At 35.2% G+C, this 11,082-nt stretch overlaps 1 protein-coding gene across 3 annotated transcripts; it reads right to left on the reverse strand.

The window, feature by feature from the left end:
* Window positions 1-537: 537 nt before the first annotated feature.
* On the reverse strand, window positions 538-7,946 carry LOC104902678 (polyamine oxidase 2). Of its 3 annotated transcripts, none has more exons than XM_010690535.4 (10): window positions 7,392-7,946; window positions 4,371-4,486; window positions 3,490-3,578; window positions 3,270-3,383; window positions 2,340-2,427; window positions 2,114-2,199; window positions 1,930-2,032; window positions 1,644-1,741; window positions 1,126-1,555; window positions 538-999 (listed from the first exon to the last, which is right to left on the reverse strand). In XM_010690535.4, exons 1-10 carry the CDS (start codon window positions 7,429-7,431, stop codon window positions 694-696), a joined length of 1,470 nt encoding a protein of 489 aa, XP_010688837.1. In that variant the 5' UTR covers window positions 7,432-7,946; the 3' UTR covers window positions 538-693. The 3 variants fall into 3 exon arrangements, with proteins under 3 accessions (XP_010688837.1, XP_019107311.1, XP_048491884.1); XM_019251766.3 differs by lacking the exon at window positions 7,392-7,946 and adding an exon at window positions 7,130-7,268; XM_048635927.2 differs by lacking the exon at window positions 7,392-7,946 and adding an exon at window positions 4,660-5,049.
* Window positions 7,947-11,082: the final 3,136 nt, after the last annotated feature.

An 11,082-nucleotide genomic window follows, 5' to 3' on the forward strand; every position in this document is an offset into this window, starting at 1 on the left:
ACAACTAACTTTCCACCAATTAGCATTTATACTTCATGTTCAACCAACAAAGTGCAATTTTTTGCCCTTCAAAAAAAAAACAAAGTGCAATTTTTCTGCTAGTTAGGTGAAACTTGACCACCCCTCAATTTTTTTACTTCCTCCGTTTTTTTTTTTACTTCCTCCGTTTTTTTTAGATGTTACACTTTCTATTTTAGGGAGTTTTAAATTAGATGTTACACTTTTATTTTGGGTAATAACTTCTTTCTATCTCTCTCCTATCACATGTTCACATGGACCCCTTTTGTTTTTCATTCTCTCTATCTCTCTCCTTTCCAAAAATTACCTAGGAGTCCGTGATTTAAAAAGTATAACATCTAATAAAAAACGGAGGAAGTATAAAAAAAACTGGGACAATATTTAACAACTTTCACCTATTTTGTCGAATGAGAAATGTGTTCACTATTTATAACCAAAGTGATGATTCTGATGAAGGACAAGCAGCATATCAACATGTATGACAAGAAAAAGTCACTAATAATTTATACACAATTGCACTCAAGGAAAGTTGTTCATACATATATTATCGAAGTTTGTTTACAGAGAAGATACGCTATCGAGCATAATCAGCTGTTGGCATTAACCAAAGCTGCACACTTTCAACACATAACAGATGAATACTAACTCCATTTGGGAGGACCATTATCAATGTGATCACATTCTAGAAATAAGGAGGGGGACACTGAAAGAATCATCACCCATAGCTGGCTGGAACAAGTCCAACTCGCCATACCGTTCTAGGACACGCATTCTGCAGTCCTCAGCGGCTTGTAGGCCAGTTGCATATGCACCATGAACTGAACCAGGAAAACTTGAGCTTGTGGCCTCCCCCGCAAAAAATAAGTTATCTACTGGAACCCTAAGTCTCTCATACAAATCATGAGGCTTCCCAACTGTATCATAGCTGTAGGAACCAAGAGAGTTCACATCGGAGCCCCAATGTGACACCAAATACTGAATCTGCATAAAGCACATTCATAATTTTAAAATTAAGCCAATTAATTTGTGCTCCAGAATCGATACTGCACAAAAGAGGTATAAAAAATAAATCTACATTTCCCACAAGCACAAGAGTTGAGAACTTACAGGTGCTGATGCATCAGGAAGTATTGTTTTCAACTGCTGAACAGCAAAACCTGCAGCGGCTTCATCAGACAATTTGTCGATGTCCTTGGCCAACTTTCCAGCAGGCATATAAACCAGAACCGGATGACCAGTAGCTTTGTGAAGATTAAGGAAGTAGCTACACCCATATGAAGTATCAGCAACAACACCTAGAAACTCCACATTTGGCCAGAAGACCTTTTCAAAGTGCAAAATTATCTTATTCTCAATTCCAACTCCTAGATTAGAGATGGCATCCTCCTTCCAATCTGGAAGCTTTGGCTCAAACTTAATTAAATTAGCCTTCAAAACACCAAGAGGAGCAGCAATAACTGCAGCATCAGCAATAAATGTACCGCCGTTTTCTACCATTACCTTCACCCCATTATGATGCCTTGTGACCTTTGTTACTCTACAAAAAAAATAAGAAAAAAATTCAAAAACACTCCAAAACAAGCTTGCAGGAAATCTAAATGGTTGTACAAATAACATGCAAAGACCTGTGGTTCAAGCGTATATCTAGACCCTTGGCAAGTGTGTTGATAACAGGAAGGTAGCCTCGCACCATAAGCCCATGTCCACCAGGGAGCAGCACTTCCTACAGATCAACAGAAATCCAGAATGAAGAGAAAAAGTCAGACATATCAAACGAATAGGGCCTATATTGGGTGGCCCTAGAAACACGGATACCATCAAAAATCCTAACAGTGCACATTACGACATTGACAGCACACGATGCAGCAAAGTATTCAGTAAGTAAAAGAACACAATGAGAACAATATATACCTGATCCCAGCACTTCAGAGATATGGTCTCAGCATCAGCTGCAAACCAGCCCTCCATCCTACACAAGTACCACTGTAGTACCTTGTGAGCAAGCCCCTCTAACCTGTAGTTATTTATCACTTGCAATAAATTCTTCCCTAACAATAAGTAGAAGGCACAACTTTTTACAGAAAAGAAATACTACCTCAAATCTGGTCTCCTTTCAAAGACCATTGAAAAAGCTCGCTTTATAGACATGTCCTCATTGCATTCCTCTCGTACTTTATCAGTCTAGATATTAGAAACCAACAAGTTAGATACAACTCATAACCACAAAAAGAGGATTTTACAGGGAAATTCATATTACAGTGCTGTTCATAGTAAAATATTTTCCCTGATACATCTGACAAAAACAAGTTAATATTACTTGCCTCTTTTAAAACATTTTCAAATGCTTCGCCAACCTTGACAACAAGCTCCTGCGGTACTTGATTCCCCTCCATATCAAAAAGAGCATAACTGCAACAAAACATTCCAAAGGACACACCAGTTGAGAAATATTAGAAGGACACAGTCTGTACTATATTCAAAATGATAGCTACTTCATATTATTGCAGTTTGTAAAGCAAAATACAAGCTTCTGACAACCAGCAACAATCATGCTATCACAGGACAGGCTAGTAGAAGACTGCCCTAGTGATAATGATATACAGATTCCATAAAACCATCTTAAGAAAGTTAAGATGCATACAGGATCTATACAGAATTCAACTTCTCTCCAATCTGAACAGTTAGCTACTACAAATCAACCATCAGTTTACCTAAGATTTACATGTTCAAAACGAGGACTGCATAACTTGCATTTCTACTGAGCATAAAATAAGGTCAAGGCTCTTGAGGTGAACTCTTTGTTCCACAACCTAAAAATCTTCTGCTAGAAAATTTTCAGACAAACCTTTTTAAACAAGCTAGGGCTTAAGATTAATCAGAAAAAAAAAAGTGTGGATTTGCATACAAATTGCCAATTTGCATTAAGTTAATAGGGTCTGCATCACTAATATTTTCCTTAAGCCTAAAATTAGGTCAAGGTTCTCAAGCAAATGCATGGGTCAATTCATAGTTCCACAACCTAAAAAACTTCAGCTATACAGGTTCTAGGACAAACCTCTCTGATGATGTGAAATAGATTTTTTATATATAAAAAAGGTAAACATCCAGCCAATAGTGTGTATTTTAGTGCAAAAATCACCCCAAAATACAGCTGAATGAACTTCATTCTTAATTAGGCTTTCCTTATTGTATCAATAGTAACACAAAAATGATCTCATAATAAGCAACAGAATGCAGTGTTAAAGAGTTACCTCTCTAAATCATGGTCATATAAAACAGAGTTGTCTCCACTAGTGCGATAAAGAGGTAAGCCAAGTCTACCAATCAAAGGTGCCAAGGGATTCTCATTGCAGACTCCATGCAACCTGAAGTAACATAAGTACATTAATGGCTTAGTATCAGTATAGGGGGAGAAGAAACGCCGGAAATTATGCACACCAATTTTAGCATTCAAGTTCATATGAAACTTACCATGATGCACCCAAGTCAACAGGGAAACCAAATGTGTAGTCTGTGCATACCCGACCTCCAACTCTATCGCGCGACTCCAGCACAGTTACCTAATATTTTAGGGAGTTAATATTTTAGGAATAGAAATTGAAAATAATGACATATTATCTCCGCTTTCCATCACAAATGACAAGCATTGCCACAGATAATAACATAATTGCATATCATATCAACGTCAATACTATCCCAACACCTCTTTAAGCAAGCTCCCTCATCCTGCACAAAATAAGGTTGGGTTCTTTTGGACTGAAATAATGGATATTCAGTTCAGCTCATTCAGGCATTTAAGTTCAATTCAGTTCAGTTAAGTAAAAAGTTCAGTTCAGACCAATTAAGATGAATTCAGTCCAAAAGAACAAAGCCTAAGGGGCTTGAATGTGCTCACCCTTACCCTCACAATAATAGAAAGGCTATTTCCCATTAACCCTTAAACCATTATTCAACTATCATCTCATAAGAATCAGAATTGCAGGAAAGTTATTAAGCCAGCCAAGATTAGTCTATTAAAATACAAAAGCGAAACAAATGGTGAGTCCTTGACTGCACTGAATATGCAAAAGATTAATTCTACAACTAAGATAGATGCTAAGAAAGCTTCCAAATAGCCTTCTGAATTCTGCAGAAAATAATCACTCAAATAAGAACTATTCAATTAGAAAGCCCCATTTGAGGAGTCAGAGCGTAGATGAACTGCATCTAAATCCCCACTTCCCAACAGTTCAAAAGGACCTCGAGGAATCAGAAAGTTACAAAATCTAAAAAAGATCAATGCTGAACTGTCAATCTTAACCGTCTGAAGTAACATTATTTAGTCGGTATAACCTTTATTAAAAAGTAAGCACCTGTATAGAAGCATCATAGAGAGCACGAGCTGCAGCAATACCAGCCATACCAGCACCTATAACTATGACAGAAGGTGAGGCAGCCTGCCTCCCCTCCGTTCTTGAGAAGCATAGACCTGCAAGATACAAGTATGTTCAGAAGATATGGATAATCCATTAAAACAAATTTGCTCTTTGGCATCAACCTACATAGTGATTATACCAAATATTGGCTCGAGACCATAACCATGCCAATTCAACTTATATTATTATGAGCTAAGACTACAGTAGAAACCACGTAGAAACATACCCAAAACCTCCATCAAGACTCTCGCCTAGGCAAATTTGGCAGTCTTGCTTTTACATCCAGAGAAAGGTTGTCTCATCTATAACACTTATTCCTAGTTGTTGTCAATTTGAGTTCCCTTTATATGAGTCTAGCTTCATTTGAGATGAGATTTATTTTTTGGTAAAAATAAATAACCTGCCCTCACATAGGCCCGACCCAGAGGCCCAAGCACTTGAAAGGAGGGGATGATGGTAAAAGGAATCCTCCTCCAAGTTCCTCTCACTTAATGGGATTTGAACCCTTGACCTTGAGGTCATGAGGTGGAATCTCCACCAAGTGAGCTAAGCGAAGCTTGGCATTCCAGATGAGAAAATAGGTTCATTTACAGATTTACTTGTACTGTATTTTAATTGCATAGCTCCAAATCATTAGTATACTTATCTAAAACAAGGAAGCAGATCCTCCAATGATCATGTAATTGCTTCCTCTCAAGTCTCATCAGACAAAGAACATATATTTACTGCTAACACAAGGTGCTCTACCCAACTCAGACAGACGCGCATGCATGCGCACACACAAAACATTGAGCAACTAAACTAGTAGAACAACTGACAAAGCATCAAATATCAGCCAGGGCAATAATTCCAAAACAGATGTTTACTTGTTCTCAGAGTGTATAAAGAAATAAAAAGCTATACAAAACAATAGTAGCTCGTTTGAACAAGCTCATGAAATTAACAAAAGTCTACCATGTTCCAGACTGGATATGAACTTCATGTAAAAATGAAAAAGACTGACTTGAGCAACCTCACTATACTGCAAGTTGCTCACTTGCAAAGCCCAAAGAAAATGGGGCAAAAACCAGTAAAGAAAGATGAATGAGAAGGCACTATTCACAGGCTATGTAACAGACTCCAAAAGAATAGGAATAGAATCATAGATAGCAAGATGAATATATCCTTCCATTAACAGTTCCTTCATCTTTCTCCCTTTCGTACGTAGGTAGCACCTTCACTTAGGCAGAGGCAATATTGCCACTCACAAAAAAAGCGAAAAGGTAAGGGGTGATAGATCATATAAAGGTTTGGGCAAGTTTTCCCAATGACAAAGCTTATGTTAGTGTAGAATTTGCTATCTGAATTCGCAGTTTTACACACACATGAGCTAAGTTATTGGCCAAGCTGGCACACACCTGTTATGGGCAAATACTTTCCCAAAAGGTAATAAGGACCCTCTCCCACCTTCTGACATTATGCAACTACATTGCAACTACCAAGACACTGAATATTAACATGTTTCAACACATACCACTGCGATACTTCCTCTACAAGTTCTTAATCAGTCCGAGGTAACCTCAACTGATTTGCCATGATGTGTTAAACAGTTAAAGATTGTTAATAGCAAATTAACCATGAAAAGTGTACCTTCCCAGTTCCCACTATGAATTACACCAGCCAAGTAAACACTTTCAAAACTTATAATATCCAAATAACCTTTTTTCCCTCAGATATAAACTGGTCTTTCATATCAAGTAAAAAACAGCCTAAAATGAATCCAAGAATCCAAAGATAGGAAAATGTGGACAGGTTTCCCAAATATTTGTTATGATGTCGGTCAAGCATAAAATTTCATTAACTTAGACCAAAATTATCATTTGTCTTTACCCCTCCATTATACTCGTCTTCGCAATAGCTTCAAAGGCAACCACAATGATATCATCTTTTTTCCTCAAACGATAACACAATGATAACAGAGTAGGGCAAGTATGTCCTATTTTCCTCGAATGGTAAAAGAATGATAATGGAGCCAATCTTCAGCCTCCCAAAATTCATAATGCCAAAGTTCTGCTTTTCCTTCGGAAAAATAGACATCATAAACCCAAATAACGGGTTGTCTCCCAATATCAGTTTCAGGTCTATTTACCCATCAGTCATCTCAATTACCTACTTCACAAGTTAAATATTCAGGTCCAAATTCCATATTTCTCTCTCCTTCCCACCTACAAAACACGACGCTTTTATTCACCTAATTAATCAGTCTAAACTTAATATTAGGAAAAACATCTCCAAATTTAACATTATTCCTATACAAATCAAACGTGAGATTAATAATATCAGACGATATCCCAACTCACATGTGTGTCTAATATCAAAACCCACCATTCTTAACTAATTTCTGATGTCTATTTCACTTTCTTTGCAGGAATAAACTTCTACATCACAACCCACATGTTGTGTTTGCTAAATCAATTAATCATCACATTAACAGCTAATCCCTGCACTTTAAAATGAATTATTTAGCACAACTACTCCACTAAGACACTATACCATCATGCTAATTGCTACATTAACCAAGAATAATTGACATAGGAAGCAAACTATAGTAGATGACATTAACATACAGTATATGACATTAACATAGCTCCAACAAAGTAGGAATCTTTTGCTCTCAAACTGATTAATCAAACTTTAATCACTACAAAATAAACTACCTTTTAGTCCACGTTTTTGAAATTGTAGAGTGAGATTGATATGTATATGATGTAAGATTTTTGACATTGACAATTTGTTCATCCACCACCGACCACATAAAAAGACCTTGTAACCAGTGGGGCCCACTAAACAGCCGACAAACAATTCTCTTCCAGTAAAAATAAAAATTCAACTTTTCCCAAAAAAAAAATGCAAAATTTTAAAAAAAATAAAAATATTAATTTGCTTACTATTTATTTATTAAAAAAATATAAAAATTACCTTGACGTAATTGACGATTATTCTTGTTTCTGAGCTCCATTATATGAAGAAAAAGATGATGATCTGCTATTACTAAACTGAAGAAGATGAAGAATTAAAGTAGAATTGGAGGAAAACGACGTCGTTGATGAAGAAGAAGAAGTAAATTGTTGTTTATTAAGATTAAACAACAAAGAAGGACCTAATTGAGGTGAATAATGAAGAATAAAGATCAAAAGACAAGTAATAAAGTGATTTGAATTCGAAGTAATCCCCAGATTTAATACCGACCAGCTCATGCGTCTGCTCCTTTTTTATTTAATTCTTCAATTGTAAACACCAGCAAAAAAATTGCCAATTTTTTTTTTTGTTTCAGGAAATCAATTAAATTTCTTTCTACTTTTAACAGAGAATTTTGGATTCTAGGGTTTCAATTGTTTGAGATTTGGTACCAATTAGTGAAGATTTTATTTAGGGCAAATTGATTTCCGAAAATCGAAAGGAATTTTGGGTGGGAGGAGAGAGAAGACGTGAACAGCCTGATATCTTTATGGGGAGTGTTTGGTTTATGGGAGATGAGTAGTTGGTTTGAAGGGGTACTTATAGGCAAAACGTCCAAAAAGCTAACCTTCTTTAATTGGTTAGCTTTTTTTCCGATGATAATGAGTCTGACCAGTTCGCAAACTAGTCGAAACTAACTTAAAGTTTTTATGAGTTGCATGTAGTGGGTTATGTCAGGGTTAAAGTTATTGGGATAAAAATCAAAATCCAAATTGAATTAGTAATTCCAATTGAGTTGGAGTTAAGTTTTGTTTTTGTGTTGGATTTAAGATGTTTAGACCCAAAAATCTAAAATAACCAGATGGCAAATAAACGTCGTGTTTTATATTTGTAATAGTTATTAGGTCCGGACTATGTCCCGGGTAAGTAAAAAATTTATTTATTAATATAATACTTTATGATAATAACACTAAATATAACTCCAAATAGTGGTTAAGACTTTAGTATATGTACTTGAGGTCTTGGGATCAAACCCCTATACTACGCAATTTCTAAATTTTTTTATTGATTTGGAATTGGGCTTAGTTGTTGTGATAAAATTTACAAGTTTGTATGACTTATTTAGGTGTTATTACAAATTTTTTATGGATTGTATGAGTTATTTTTATTATTGAACAATTTATGTTAATGCTTGTGGCTAAATAATTTCATCAAAATAAGAGAGTTTATAATTTTGGAATTTGGATATTTCAAATTGGATTCAATCTGGTGTCTGAAAATTCGGATTGGATTGATTTTGGCTCAAACTCTAATTGGTTTTGGTTTTGATTGGAAAATTAAAGTTCAAATTTTGTTCGGATTGGATTGGACTAAGCCTAAATCTAAACCGAACACCAAACTTTCACCCCCTATGCTCTACTTGGGACTGTTTGAAATTTCTTTTGACTAATTTATTATTGAGCGTCTTTAATTGTAAGTAAAAGTCCTAATAGTAAAAAAAAAATCTAAAGTCGAGTTAAATTTAAGCTAATTAAAACTTTAAACTTTGAAACTGGTTCAATTTTTGAAACTCGACTAAGGGCCTGTTCTCCCCATCTTATTTCCATTTCAGTTCAATTCAGTTCTGTTCAGTTCAATTCAATTCAATTCAGCTTTGGACAATACTTTTACTGTCACATATCACTATTAATTTCAGTTGAGTTCAGTTCAGTTTAGTCCAGTTCAATTCAGTTTAGTTCAATTCAGTCCAGTTCAGCTGTTTTCTGCCGAAGAGAACATGCCCTAAGTATAATTTAAAAAGTAACGAGTCACTCTGAGCAACTCTATAATTATCAAATTTCTTCTTTTTTTTCCGGGTAAAATTATCAATTCCTTTGGTTGGGTTGGTATAACTATTTCACAAATTATTAGAATAGACGGTCTAATTTTAACATAAAATTAGGAATCCAAGACTGAATTTTTCAAACAAGCTCATTCCATTTCACTCTTACCAAAACTATCATAGTCATCTCTTCTCCTTCCTTTTTTTTTTTTTCTTGATTATCGAAGTACAACAGATAACTTCAAAAACTTAACTCGGTAATTTTACTGAATGGATTAAACTAGTCACTAAATGAATTGAAAAATGTCATTACTGCATTGATAAAACTGATCACTAAATAAATTAATCTGCTCCATAAATAAATTAAACTAGTTACTATATTAAAAAAAAAGTGATTATATTCTCCTCTTAATATTGGACTTGGACCGTGTCAAATTTTAAATTAAAACTAGAAATATTTTACAAGACCGACTGTAAATAATTTTCACAAACGTGATAGATACACAGGCTAACGTGAATCACCTTCTGTTGTGGTGGACTGGTGGGGCCTGTGCTCAATATTGTGGGGGGTTGATATGGTAATTCAGTTTGATGAAATAGAAAGAAGATGAAAGTAAAAGTCACTCAAAATAATAAATAAAATATCTTAGATCTAAAAGCAAAGTGGCAATATTAATATCACAAATTTCCTTACTTGTCACCTTTTCATCAAGCTGCCATAGTAGCCACTAATGTGTCCAATGGGAGTATGGGACCCACCCCCATAACACCATAGGCCATACATAGCCATAAAAATTAAAATGTCCATAAGGTAAAAGTTTGATGACTACCATACCATGGCTCTAACCGTCCAACATACAAAACTTTGAATACTTTTTCTAGAGGTGATCATTTTGGTCCGGCCCGTTTTTGGGTCGGGTTTAGGGCTGAATTTTTCGGCCCGCGGGCCGGGCCCGGCCATATTTTTTTTTCTTTTGTCGGGCTTTGGGCAAGTCAAAAACGGCTTTTTAGTCTATTTTTTTGCCCGGCCTGTTTTGACCCGCAAAAGCCCGCTAATTTAGGCCCGAAATAACGGGCTTTGGACACAAAAATTCGGCCCGCAATTTAGGCCCGGTCCGACCAACGGGCAAATTTTTTTGGCGCGGCCCAGCCCGGCTAATGATCACCTCTAACTTTTTCCATCCTTTAACATGTGTTTAAAATTATCTTGTTTGTATATTCCCACTATATTGATAAGTACGATCAATTTTAGACTATTTAGTTGGATGGGGTACTTCACTAGTTATTAATATATATTTTTAATAGGTTATTTATTTACTAAATAAATCAGTTTTTTTTTAAAAAAAATTATGATCAGTTTATTTTAAATGGTGTTGGTGCAAATTCATTTCGATGACTTTGTAAACAAGTCAATGCACACCCAATATTTAGATATTGAATGTCATGGGAGTCTTAATCCCTGGGGGTTACCGGTTTTAATTTGATAAAAACCTTGCTAACGTACTTTGACATAGCTTAATAAATTCAGGCGATGAGTATTAAATACGACAATCAATGCAATAATTAATCTATTAATTAAAGCTGAATATTTCCACTTATAACACAAACTTCTAGAAAGATTTTATAACACACACTTCTTGAAAGATTTTATAACACACATAGGGATAAACCAGGCTGGACAATTAAAGGACAAACATGAAGATGGATACCTCCATGGATTTCGACTCGGATTGGAGATTGAACAAACTTTGGAACTTAGTACATGCTATAGTTCTAAACTATTGGCTAACTATGTAATCCCCCACATTTTTAAAGGATTTTCATAAATATATTTAAGTATTTATGTAATTATATTTAAATCCAAATGAGTTTGGAAAATGATTTGACTTT

The sequence above is a fragment of the Beta vulgaris genome, chromosome 9 (genome assembly GCF_026745355.1).
Source record: "Beta vulgaris subsp. vulgaris cultivar EL10 chromosome 9, EL10.2, whole genome shotgun sequence".
Taxonomy (NCBI): Eukaryota; Viridiplantae; Streptophyta; class Magnoliopsida; order Caryophyllales; family Amaranthaceae; genus Beta; species Beta vulgaris.

Excerpts from the sequence above, each read along its gene's own strand:
- LOC104902678 (XM_019251766.3), bottom strand. The coding sequence starts at position 7,211 with ATGAACAAATTGTCAATGTCAAAAATCTTACATCATATACATATCAAT. Across the intron at positions 3,384-3,489 it reads GTTGACTTGGGTGCATCATG|GTTGCATGGAGTCTGCAATG; the intron begins GTAAGTTTCATA and ends ATGTTACTTCAG. Across the intron at positions 1,000-1,125 it reads TTCCTGATGCATCAGCACCT|ATTCAGTATTTGGTGTCACA; the intron begins GTAAGTTCTCAA and ends TGCTTTATGCAG.